This window comes from Salmo salar, chromosome ssa10 (genome assembly GCF_905237065.1).
Source record: "Salmo salar chromosome ssa10, Ssal_v3.1, whole genome shotgun sequence".
In the NCBI taxonomy this organism is placed as follows: Eukaryota; Metazoa; Chordata; class Actinopteri; order Salmoniformes; family Salmonidae; genus Salmo; species Salmo salar.
The window spans coordinates 67,485,982-67,499,937 of record NC_059451.1 but is presented as its reverse complement, the minus strand read 5'-3'; the positions used below and the strand labels follow the sequence as shown (position 1 = coordinate 67,499,937).

Sequence of the window (13,956 nt, the reverse complement as noted above, 5' to 3'; positions counted from 1 at the left end):
TGAAGTCTTTGTTTATGTAAAACTGTTGTTTAGGATGTTATATGTCCATGAGAAATTACGTATTTATGGTAGAACTGTGTTATAGGGCTGTCATGGTGGAACATTCCTAGCTGAAGGGAGTTCCTAGAAAGAGTACTAGGTGCTCAGTTGACTTTGCTTGAAGGAGAGCAGGCTAGGCAAGTAACATTTTCTGTACGAAGTTTATGGGCCAATTAGTCCAGCACCTGTTAATATTGTAAATAAAAGCTTCTAAGAGAGGTAAGCACCAGAACATCCGATCTGTCTCCTCAATGTCCGATCCGCCGATTCTTCTTCACACAGGTCTCAATGACTATGATGAGTCCTCAGCAGATGCAGCAGCTTCTGTCCGCGGGTCAGCTCCAGGTTCTGCTCCAACAACAGCAGCACGCTATCCTGCTCCAGCAGGTACAGCACGATCCAATCCAAATTACTATACTATGCTGTATTACTATACTATACTACAAAGGTCTTCAACGTTTTCTTGCCCAGGGACCACCGCCCAGGCAATCTGGCAACCCAGGGACCCCATCATATGTTTTTTTCCACGTCTTGTCTTATTGTCCGGTGAATGGTAATGGCAAAGACAAGTAATCAACATTTTAAAATTAATATATTTGGTTTTCATTATTTTGACCTCCCCACACTATAATTGGAAGAAGTGTAAAGTCTAACATAGCCTTTTGCTAGAAAGGTAACTCGGGCTGTGACGATTATGGAATTTGGGGTAACGGTTAATTGTCATGCAAATGCCCACAATTATTGTCATAATTGTCATTTTTGTTGAAAAAAGTTTTGAGCTTGTAATGCATCTTTGAAAATTTGCTAATTAGACACTCCTGTCTCAAAAACCAATGGTTTTGACTGCTTACAACTTTTGGAAATGAAGCTTCTCCTCCCAAATGTGCCACTCTGCTTGTAAAATGATTACCAACTTTACCCACTTCAGAAACTGAAATTGGGTAAACTATATCTACTTGATTATAAAGTTGAATCCACCTGTCTCCTAAACGAATCTATTAATATCAGCCCAAACACATCTTCACTAATAGCAACTGTTTAGCTGGTTAAATCAAGGTTTGCATTTTTATTTGTATTTGTATTTATTATAGGCAGCTAGTCTTCCTGGGGTCCGGCAAAATTAAGGCAGTTATACAATTTTAAAAACATTACAATACATTCATAACAGATTTCACAACACACTAAGTGTGTGCCCTCTGGCCTCTACTCCACTACCACATATCTACAACACAAAATCCATGTGTACATATTGAGGATTTCATTCCTGTGCTGTTTGTAACTACTCTGGTTAGCAATGTGTATGTCCAACTGAAGAGTTTTTTGCCAAAATGCTATACACTGAGTGCACAAAACATGATGAACACCTGCTCCTTCCGTGACATAGACTAACCAGGTGAATCCAGGTAAAAGCTTGATGTCACTTGTTAAATCCACTTCAGTCAGTGTATATGATGGGGAGGAGACAGGTTAAATAAGGATTTTTAAGCCTTGAGACAATTGAGACATGGATTATGTATGTTTGCCATTCAGAGGGTGAATGGGCAATAGTAAAGATTTAAGTGCATTTGAACATGGTATGATAGTAGGTGCCAGGCACACCGGTTTGTGTCAAGAACTGCAACGCTGCTGGTTTTTTCCACACTCAACAGTTTCCCTGTGTCTATCAAGAATGGTCCACCACCCAAAGGATATCCAGCCAACATGACACATCAGTGGGAAGCATTGGAGTCAACATGGGCCAGCATCCCAGTGGAACACTTTTGACACCTTGTAAAATCCATGCCCCGATGAATGGAGGCTGATCTGAGGGCAAAAGGGGGTGCAACTCAATATTAGGAAGGTATTCCTAATGTTTTGTACACTCAGTGTATATCCATTTTCGGAAAAGTTGGTAAATGAGCTTTTATTGTTTAAAGAACTTATGAAAGAGATTGGTGTGTTTAAGTATCAAATCACGGCATGGGGTTGTTCAATGAAAGATAGATTTCAAAATAATATATCACTTGGTTACATTTCAGAGACAAATGTTTTTTACAAAACACTATATATCTCCCTCACTCTCTGAGAAATACATAGTACTGCTAGGTTTTACACAGTCAAATGTAACAAATAACTACATTTGTACATGTAGTTGGGCTCCCGAGTGGCACAGCGGTCTAAGGCACTGCATCTCAGTGTTAGAGGCGTCACTACAGACACTCTGGTTTGAATCCAGGCCAGCCGTGATTGGGTGTCCGATAGGGCAGCGCACAATTGGCCGGTGTAGGTCGTCAGTGTAAATTAGAATTTGTTCTTAACTGACTTGCCTGGTTAAATAAAATACATAAATAAAGAACTGTACAAATAATACATTTGTGATGGCAACATATTTTTTTAATCGATCAATACAGCAATGAGATATGTACATAACACATGTACATTTGACATTTTAGTAATTTAGCAGATGCTCTTATCCAGAGGGACTTACAGTTAGTGCATTAATCTTAAAATAGTTAGGTGGGACAACCACATATCACAGTCAAATATACAGTAAATGAAAATGCCATTGTAGCTAAAAAAAAACAACATTTTATTACAAACCTAAAATATATTTTAAAAAATCTGAGCACAGTAATATTTTACACACAAATGAAGGTACCCATAAGCAATGCTATTTCTTGTTAAAAAACATACATTTAACATTTTGGAAATAAATTCAAGTCAAGAAAGCTTGCCAGCAGCCAGCATCACTTCGGGTGCTTTTTGAAAGCCTAATTCAGATACTCCAGTGAGTGCAATTAGCTCCAATGAGTGTAATTTGCTCAATATTCGGAGTTGAGAAATAAAGTTGATGTCATTAGAAATATGATATTCCCCTCTTTTATACTGTAGGTATGTAATACAAATATTTTGTATGTTGTTGCTAGTGATATTCATAATAACATTTCAATAAAATAAATCCACTTTTTATATATAAATATATATATTTATTTATTTCGCGGGCCCCCTGCAGTACCTCCGCAGACCCCCAGTTGAGCACCCCTGCTATACTATATGATAATATAATGTAATGTCCCTGTCCCAGGCTGTAGTCCCCACCTGCTTTAAGGAGACTACCATCATCCCAGTGCCTAAGAAAAACAAGGTGACATGCCCAAATGACTATCGCCCCACCTCGCTCACCTCGGTCATCATGAAATGCTTTGAGAGGCTGGTCATGGCCCACATCAAGGCCAGGATGCCAGGCCCACTGGACCCACTCCAATTTGCCTACCGCTCCAACAGATCCATGGAAGATGCCATTTCCATCTCTATTAATTCGCTATTGACAAGAGGAACAACTACTGTATATGAGCATGCTGTTCGGAATTCAACACTATTGTTTCCTCCAAGCTCGGGGCGGCAGGTAGCCTAGTGGTTAGAGCGTTGGACTAGTAACCGGAAGGTTGCAAGATCGAATCCCCGAGCTGACAAGGTAAAAATCTGTCGTTCTGCCCCTGAACAAGGCAGTTAACCCACTGTTCATAGGCTGTCATTGAAAATAAGAATTTGTTCTTAACTGACTTGCCTAGTTAAAAAAAAAGCTTGTCACCAAGCTTTGAGCCCTAGGTCTGGACATCACCCTCTGCAACTGGATCCTGGACCTCCTGAAGGGCAGACCACAGACTGTGAGGATTGGCACTTCCTCCACACTGACTCTTAACACAGTCCTCTGTTGTACTCCCTGTTCACCCACGACTGCGAGGCTTTGCACGACACCATGGTTGTAGGCCTGATAACCAACAACGACAAGTGAGTGAACGCAGCATCATCAAGGACCCCACACGCCACCAGATGTTCTCTCCCTTACCGTGGGGCAGATGGTATCAAAGCATGAGGTCTGATAAGAGGCTAAGAGAAAGTTTCTATATACAAGCCACCAGACTGCTGAACACACTCTGATTCTCCACACCTTAGCACACATGCACACACCCACACAGACATACACACACATATACATTCATGCTGCACACACATCACAACTGCTGCTAACAGACTCTTATAAAGCTCAGTTTATGCACTGCCCCCTATCCCCCCTTTCTCCAATACATGTAAATATTGGACTATAAATGGTGCCTTCCTGTATTATACCTAACCTCTTTAGGCTAGGCGGGACGAATTCGTCCCACCTACGTAACAGCCACTGCTATCCTGTGGCGCGATTTTCAAAACCTTAAAAATCCTATTACTTCAATTTCTCAAACATATGACTATTTTACAGCCATTTAAAGACAAGACTCTCGTTAATCTAACCACACTGTCCGATTTCAAAAAGGCTTTACAACGAAAGCAAAACATTAGATTATGTCAGCAGAGTACCAAGCCAGAAATAATCAGACACCCATTTTTCAAGCCAGCATATAATGTCACCAAAACCCAGAAGACAGCTAAATGCAGCACTCACCTTTGATGATCTTCATCAGATGACAACCCTAGGACATTATGTCATACAATACATGCATGTTTTGTTCAATCAAGTTCATATTTATATCAAAAACCAGCTTTTTACATTAGCATGTGACGTTCAGAACTAGCATACCCCCCGCAATTTTCCGGGGAATTCGCTAACATTTTACTAAATTACTCACGATAAACGTTCACAAAAAGCATAACAATTATTTTAAGAATTATAGATACAGACCTCCTCTATGCACTCGATATGTCCGATTTTAAAATAGCTTTTTGGTGAAAGCACATTTTGCAATATTCTAAGTACATAGCCCAGGCATCACGGGCTCGCTATTTAGACACCCGGCAAGTTTAGCACTCACCATAATCATATTTACTATTATAAAAGTTTGATTACCTTTTGTTGTCTTCGTCAGAATACACACCCAGGACTGCTACTTCAATAACAAATGTTGGTTTGGTCCAAAATAATCCATCGTTATATCCGAATAGCGGCGTTTTGTTCGATGCGTTCCAGACACTATCCGAAATAGTAAAGAAGTGTCGCGCGCATGGCGCAATTCGTGACAATAAAATTCTAAGTATTCCATTACCGTACTTCGAAGCATGTCAACCGCTGTTTAAAATCAATTTTTACAACATTTTTCTCGTAGAAAAGCGATAATATTCCGACAGGGAATCTCCTTTTCGGCAAACAGAGGAAAAAATCCCAAAGGCGGGGGCGGTCGGGGTCACGCGCATAAGCCAGTGTCCCTTGATCGGCCACATGAGAAAGGCGATAATGTGTTTCAGCCTGGGGCTGGAATGACGACATTCTGTTTTTTCCCGGGCTCTGAGCGCCTATGGACGACGTGGGAAGTGTCACGTTAGAGCAGAGATCCTTAGTAAATGATAGAGATGGAAAACATGTTCATGAAATGGTCACACAGGCCACTTCCTGTAAATGAATCTCTCATGTTTTGACCTGTCATTTGAGTTCTGTTATACTCACAGACACCATTCAAACAGTTTTAGAAAATTTAGGGTGTTTTCTATCCATATGTAATAAGTATATGCATATTCTAGTTACTGGGTAGGAGTGGTAACCAGATTAAATCGGGTATGTTTTTTATCCAGCCGTGTCAATACTGCCCCCTAGCCCTAACAGGTTTTAAGCTAAAATTTTTATTCTATTCTCCTAAGCCATTTACTTTACGTTCTTATTCTTATCTTTTATTATTTCTTATTGTTGTGGCATTGTCGAGAAGTAACCTACAAGTAAGTAAGTGTTGCAGTACTTGGAACTTGTATCGCATAATCTATCCAAGTAAAATGTTATAGTTATTTTGTGTGTGTTTCTATGGTGATGGATAATGTAGCCAAGATACGGTGTCCATATTAGGACAGCCTCAGAGTAACAATGAGTTCAGAGTCACTCGGACAACAGCACCTGCTTCAAACTCCAAGTGACACTGACACAACTTCTATGGATGTGTGAATATGAACACTGTAAACATAGACACTGAACCCTTAGCATGTCTCACTCACTCTCTCACTCAGCTCTCTAGGCAGCAGCTAGTGTTCCAGCAGCTCCTCCAGCAGGAGCTGTTCAAAGTGCAGAGACCAGGCCTGGCCTCCCACACCTTGTTTCCAGGTAAATCCTCTCTACTGTAGCTAACTCCTTGGTTTACTTAATGCAGGGGTTCCCCAAACTTTTTTGGTCCATGACCATATCTTGATATTTAAGAAACAATTGCGACCACACCAAAAAAATGTCATGAAATCAACAGCCAACGTTTACTTTTTTATTTGGGGCTATGACAGTCTATAACAAATCAGTCTGACAGTACTTTCAATCTGAAGAAAGTATGGTTTGAAGGGTAACGTTTTACTTTGACCTCATAGCCATAACGCATTCAATACACATCTATAAGCATTTCATTAACGTGTTATAACAGGTCCCAACCGCATTATTAAAGGTTCATGAAATATTTCCATAGCATATCTATTGCGCATTCATGTCATGCTATGCAAGAGCTCATATTTAGGTATCTTGATACATGTAGTGTCATCATTATGGCTGTTCTCAAAAGTGTGTTTTTTATATTATGTTGATATATAGCCTGTACCAGCCCCATTTCCCCCACTGGCCAGTTTACTACTACTACTACTACTACTACTACTACTACTACTCAAAGTCAATTGTGGATGAAGATCCCCACAAGGTTACATCTTCAGGACACATTTTACAGATCAAATCACATAGTTAAGGATCATATCAAAACTCTTTCGTAAGTCATTACCAGCCCTCCTCCACATCAGAAATGAGTTGGTCATACTAGTCTAAAGTAAAATCTATTTTCCCATTCATAAAGCATTTATAAACATTACTCACTTATCGAAAAGAATATGGACACAACACAGAATGTTAATAAAATATTAACTTTTCCTTACAATTTTCCAGATGTAACATAGGTAGTGCTGAGGACTTCGCCAAAGACTCCTAACTACTATTGACATTTTTTGGTTTTATTTCCTTACAGCTAGCTAAGCCCCTGGCACAATGTCAACACTTTTTCTAACTCTGCCAATAAACGTTACAAAATGTAATAAAACTCATGAGGCATTTAGTTAATGTTATTTCACTATCGCCATTGTACATTTGCACATTGTGAACATTTTTAAAACAGGATAAATTAAGGAACTGGTATGGTAGAAACACACTTTTGAGAACAGCAATTATGATGACACTACACTATCATTGAAATAATGCAGCTATTAGGAAACGTAAATATGAGGTCTTTCATAGCATGACATGAATGCACTATGCTATGGATATATTTCATTAACCTGTCTGGGAACGTGGGACGCTTGCGTCCCACCCTTGTCAACAGCCAGTGGAATCGTGTCGCGCGAAATACAATACCTCATAAATGCTATAACTTCAATTTCTCAAACATATGACTATTTTACACCATTTTATAGATACACCTCTCCTGAATCGAACCACGTTGTCCGATTTCAAAAAGGCTTTACAGCAAAAGCAAAACATTACATTATGTTAGGAGAGTACCCTGCCAAAAAAAATCACACTGCCATTTTCAAAGCAACTAGCATGCATCACAAATACCCAAAACACAGCTAAATGCTCCACTAACCTTTGACAATCTTCATCAGATGACACTCCTAGGACATCATGTTACACAATACAAGCATTTTTTGTTCGAGAAAGTTCATATTTATATATAAAAACAGCATTTTACATCGAAACGTGACGTTCAGAAAATATTTTCCCTCAAATGCTTTCGGTGGATGAGCGCTACAATTTACAAAATTACTATTCGAAAACATTGTTAAAATGTAATATTGTCATTCAAAGAATTATAGATTAACATCTCATGAATGCAACCACATTGCCAGATTTAAAAATAACTTTACTGGGAAATCACACTTTGCAATAAACGACGTGGTATGCTCAGAAAAATAGGCTAGGCGATACATGTTAGCGCCATCTTGGAACCATCTAAAATCAAATATACTATTGTAAATATTCCCTTACCTTTGATTATCTTCATCAGAAGGCCCTTCAAGGAATTCCAGGTCCACAACAAATGTAGTTTTGTTCGAAAAAGTTAATCATTTATGTCCCAATAGTTCCTTCTTGTTAGCGCGTTCCAAAGGCTACTCATAATGTACTGAAGCGCGCGGGACTTGTCGTCACGAATGTGCAAAAAATATATATTTACGTTCGTTCAAACATGTCAAACGTTGTATAAGATAAATCTTTAGGGCCTTTTTCAACCAGAGCTTCAATAATATTCAAGGTGGACGATTGCAATGTCTTACTAAACGTTTCGGAACAAAAGGGTTCCCATGGGCGCCCGCGTCATAGTAGTAATGGCCCTCCCCCTGTGACCAACTTCCCAAGCCTCTCTTTGGGTCAGTTTCTACCATAGAAGACTCAAACCACTTTGTAAAGACTGTTGACATCTAGTGGAAGCCTTAGGAAGTGCTAAATGATTAATAAGTCCCTGTGTGTTTCAATGGCAAAGGCTTGAAAGTGATTCCACACATCAGATTTCCACTTCCTGTTTGGATTTGTCTCAGGGTTTTGACTGCCATATGAGTTCTGTTATACTCACAGACACCATTCAAACAGTTTTAGAAACTTTAGAGTGTTTTCTATCCAAATCTACTAATTATATGCATATTCTAGTTACTGGGCAGGAGTAGTAACCAGATTAAATCGGGTATGTTTTTTATCCGGCAGTGCAAATACTGCCCCCTATCCCCAACAGGTTTTTAACCTATAATAATGCGTTTTGGACCTGTTATTAGACGTTCATGAAATTCTTATATATGTGTAATGAATGCGTTTTCGATGTAGTCAAAGTAAAAAATCATTACCTCAGAATATCATCCGGCATTTGTTTATGAACTTCTGTGTAGAAATGAACACAATCATTGATTTCAATGAGGTTTTCATACCCCAATCTGATTTGGTGCTGTCCACTCTGTTCTAGCATTATAGAGGGAAACAGCACATATTCCTGAGAGTCCTAGCTTTCAGGAAAGGGGTCATAATAGTGTATAGCTCCAACCGTTCAAAAGTTAGAGCCACATTTGTCATTTAGCAGATATCGGAGGTTACTCACGTTACCCGAGATATATGAACCAAGCAGTCCATTTACATTTTTTTCCAGAGTTACTTTCGCGGCCCCGTTTTCAAATCAGGCGACCCAACATATTCTCATCAAGCATACTCTTATATCTGCCCTTACTTTCACCGCTCAGAAAGACTCAAGTAAAACTATACCCCTACCTACACATATTCTCTCCTTGAAGCTATAACCTTTAACCCCAGTGTTGCATGGTAATATTGTACATGTATGTCTATGTGTTTCAGCTGGCTTGAGTACTATTGAGCTCCAGCAGATATGGAAGGAGCTAACCAACACCACAATGGAAGATAAAAGCACAAAGGCTAGCTGTCCAGACCGTGTCATCACCACCACCAGCACTCCGTCCCCTACTGAACCCGTAACTACAGCCAAAGCATCAATGTCAAACACCCACAACTTCCCTACCAACGGCCAATCTCTTAGTTCCAGCCCAAGAGAAGGGTAAAGCCTTCTCCATAACACTTTACAATAAAGGTATATGGATTAGAATCCTTGGGGCACGTGTCAAGCACATGGCCAGCTGGCCGAATCAGGCCCATTACACATTTCTCTCCGGCCTGCGCAATTATATGGGTTGTCAATTAATTTTGGTCATTTTCCATACAGCCCGCAATACTCAATACTTTAAATCCCAGCAAGCACTGCCAATGTGCTGCACACCAAATGGCAGTGCATTGCCACACACACCATCCAGTGCACTGTATCATATGATCACTAATGGCACTGACGAAATCTTCTACCAGACCGAAGTTTAAAGGTGTTGTAGGGTAAATTTCCATGCCAAGTTTCGGTTCCAACGGTAGCCTACAGAAAATATAATCTTGGTTGTCAAAAAGTTAGAAGATACAGTAAAGGATTCACAAGCGGGTATAAATGACTATACTACTAAAGGACAATAGGACACCCAAGTGAGTATAAATGAGTCAACAGTTGAGTCATTTACTTTAACATTACAGCCTGATGTGCTCACATCTGTGAATTCAACATCAATTGTGCTGCATTCACGTGTCCTGTTTACATCGCTCAGTGGCGGAAAAGTGTACAGACACATGCCACATTCCTAGCTAGGCTACTAAAATGTTGCACTCCGGCTTTGGTTTTTAAAGCATGACACTGAATAACCAAAAAACGAAACCTGCAACAAAACACCATGCAACGGAAAAACATGTAGGCTTATTACAGCAACATTTGAGCAGTAACCTAGGCTGGCTAGTCAACTACAAGACATTTTGAGTGCACAATACAGAAATTGCGCATTCAACCACACCAGTGATCCATGCAGTGCATTTTTTTTTTTTATGTTACACCAACCTAGCAACATTTTTGTTATTTGGAATTATTAAATACTTTTTGATTAGGGTCGCAGCATATTATGCAAGTATAGCAGCAAAGGCTGGACAAATAGTATTGATATTCTTTTTTTAAAACACACTGCTCAAAAAAATAAAGGGAACACTTAAAAAACACATCCTAGATCTGAATGAAAGAAATAATCTTATTAAATACTTTTTTCGTTACATAGTTGAATGTGCTGACAACAAAATCACACACAAATAATCAATGGAAATCCAATTCATCAACCCATGGAGGTCTGGATTTGGAGTCACACTCAAAATTAAAGTGGAAAACCACACTACAGGCTGATCCAACTTTGATGTAATGTCCTTAAAACAAGTCAAAATTAGGCTCAGTAGTGTGTGTGGCCTCCACGTGCCTGTATGACCTCCCCACAATGCCTGGGCATGATCCTGATGAGGTGGCGGATGGTCTCCTGAGGGATCTCCTCCCAGACCTGGACTAAAGCATCCGCCAACTCCTGGACAGTCTGTGGTGCAACGTGGCGTTGGTGGATGGAGCGAGACATGATGTCCCAGATGTGCTCAATTGGATTCAGGTCTGGGGAACGGGCGGGCCAGTCCATAGCATCAATGCCTTCCTCTTGCAGGAACTGCTGACACACTTCAGCCACATGAGGTCTAGCATTGTCTTGCATTAGGAGGAACCCAGGGCCAACCGCACCAGCATATGGTCTCACAAGGGGTCTGAGGATCTCATCTCGGTACCTAATGGCAGTCAGGTTACCTCTGGCGAGCACATGGAGGGCTGTGCGGCCCCCCAAAGAAATACCACCCCACACCATGACTGGCCCACCGCCAAACCGGTCATGCTGGAGGATGTTGCAGGCAGCAGAACGTTCTCCACGGCGTCTCCAGACTCTGTCACGTCTGTCACGTGCTCAGTGTGAACCTGCTTTCATCTGTGAAGAGCACAGGGTGCCAGTGGCGAATTTGCCAATCTTGGTGTTCTCTGGCAAATGCCAAACGTCCTGCACGGTGTTGGGCTGTAAGCACAACCCCCACCTGTGGACGTTGGGCCCTCATACCACCCTCATGGAGTCTGTTTCTGACCGTTTGAGCAGACACATGCACATTTGTGGCCTGCTGGAGGTCATTTTGCAGGGCTCTGGCAGTGCTCCTCCTGCTCCTCCTTGCACAAAGGCAGAGGTAGCGGTCCTGCTGCTGGGTTGTTGCCCTCCTACGGCCTCCTCCACGTCTCCTGATGTACTGGCCTGTCTCCTGGTAGCGCCTCCATGCTCTGGACACTACGCTGACAGACACAGCAAACCTTCTTGCCACAGCTCGCATTGATGTGCCATCCTGGATGAGCTGCACTACCTGAGCCACTTGTGTGGGTTGTAGACTCCGTCTCATGCTACCACTAGAGTGAAAGCACCGCCAGCATTCAAAAGTGACCAAAACATCAGCCAGGAAGCATAGGAACTGAGAAGTGGTCTGTGGTCTCCACCTGCAGAAACACTCCTTTATTGGGGGTGTCTTGCTTATTGCCTATAATTTCCACCTGTTGTCTATTCCATTTGCACAACAGCATGTGAAATTTATTGTCAATTAGTGTTGCTTCCTAAGTGGACAGTTTGATTTCACAGAAGTGTGATTGACTTGGAGTTACATTGTGTTGTTTAAGTGTTCCCTTTATTTTTTTGAGCAGTATATGTTAAATGTCAGAAGGTGGGTGTAGCTGGTGCATGAAGTCAGGCGCAGGAGAGCAGAGATGAGTGAACAACGCACTTTACTCGAGAAAACAGCACAAAGTAACAATACCAATGTGCGAACAATAATGGTTGCCACAAAACACGGGTGAAAACAGCACCCCGAAAAAAACAGCCGGAAACGTACTGACCTTAACAATAAACAATCACACACAAAGACATGGGGGAAACAGAGGGTTAAATACATGACCAGTAATTGGGAAATGAAAACCAGGTGTGTGGGAAACAAAGACAAAACCAATGGAAAATGAAAAGTGGATCGGCGATGGCTAGAAGACCGGCGAAGTCGGCCGCCGAGAGCCGCCCGAACAAGGAGAGGAACCGACTTCGGCGGAAGTCGTGACATTAAAATTGTAATATGTTAAAAATGCTTTATACAACGGGTGGGTCTAATCCTGAATGCTGATTGGTTAAAAGCACATTCCAGCCGATGTCTATTCCACAAGATACCAACGGCTAAATCTATGACGTTAAAATGCCTATTTACTATGTTCCATCTGACTGTGCAATCCACTGTCTCAATTAATAAACTTGATCTCTACTATAAAAAGCATCTAGACATTATCTCACATTTCTTTTAGACTAATATCTAATTCATCTTCATCCTATATACATAAGTGGACATTATAAAGGGCCATGTTTTTTTTAAATAAAACAATGGCCAGTTTGGGTAGCAGTTGTATGCAATAATAAAAAATAAATACATGTCTGGCACACAAATTCATTGTATTTTTTCAATATGGCCCTTGCGCTGATTGATTTTGACACCCCTGCCATAGGGTAAAGTGGTACCACTTTCTCTGTGCAGCCTACTGAAAAAATACATTTAAAACGGTCTGTTTTGTAAACATCAATTAAGCTGTTAGCCACAGACAGCTTCACTTCCCCAAGTCGTTTGTTCTCAATTTTAGTAAGAGTCCCACTGGGACAACTTATTTTGTTTGTTTGTTGTTTTGCTTTAGGTTTTTTGATCAGCAAAATCTGTAGTAAAGTTTATAGTAAAGCACTGTAGCAGCTTGTTCAAAATCAAAAACAAGGTGCTTTTAATTTTTATTTAACCCCTCTCTCTTTGTTCCTCAGACTGTAAAATAACAAATGTATTTTTTTATGTATTTTTTTTTATGATGCTTATGCTCTTCTGTATGAGTAACCCTTAGACCTTCCTCCTCTACCTGCAGCTTGCTGAATGTGGATCAAACAATCACACACTCACTCTATGGATATGGTGTGTGTATTTGGCCAGGCTGTGAGACTGTTTGTGAAAACATCAGCCAGTTTATCAAGTAAGTTTTCCCATGGAGAGTGTATGTATAGTGTATAAAGCAGTTTCTGCGTGTGTGTATCACCCTAGTAACTCATGTGAGCGTTCTCAGGCACCTAAGTATTGAGCACATTCTGGATGAAAGGAGCACAGCCCAGTGCAGAGTCCAGATGCAGGTGGTGCAGCAGTTAGACCTCCAGGTGAGTGTGTGTGTGTGTGTGTGTGTGTGTGTGTGTGTGTGTGTGTGTGTGTGTGTGTGTGTGTGTGTGTGTGTGAGACTGTTGTGACAGCGTACCTCAGCTCAAACTACTTTGGGGTTTCTTCACCTCTTCTTGCTCCCTCCATCCCGTGGTACCTCTCTCTCTTTCCTCCCCCTCTCTCCTCTTCTTGCACTCTCTCCTCCTCCTCTATCAGCTCTCTAAAGAACGGGAGCGTCTCCAAGTTATGATGGCCCACTTACACCTGCCACCTTTGGAACCACAGTCCCCTTCCAAACCTGT

At 41.0% G+C, this 13,956-nt stretch overlaps 1 protein-coding gene across 1 annotated transcript in view; it reads left to right on the top strand.

Annotated features, from left to right (window-relative positions):
* The first annotated feature begins 327 nt into the window (after positions 1-327).
* The window catches only part of LOC106560730 (forkhead box protein P2), a 59,652-nt gene continuing 46,023 nt past the window's right edge, over positions 328-13,956 (top strand). The window contains exons 1-7 of the mRNA XM_045688718.1: positions 328-426; positions 3,104-3,250; positions 6,007-6,100; positions 9,353-9,569; positions 13,374-13,478; positions 13,569-13,656; positions 13,871-13,954. Coding sequence (XP_045544674.1) covers positions 328-426; positions 3,104-3,250; positions 6,007-6,100; positions 9,353-9,569; positions 13,374-13,478; positions 13,569-13,656; positions 13,871-13,954 — 834 coding nt within the window. The remainder of the gene's footprint in view (positions 427-3,103; positions 3,251-6,006; positions 6,101-9,352; positions 9,570-13,373; positions 13,479-13,568; positions 13,657-13,870; positions 13,955-13,956) is intronic.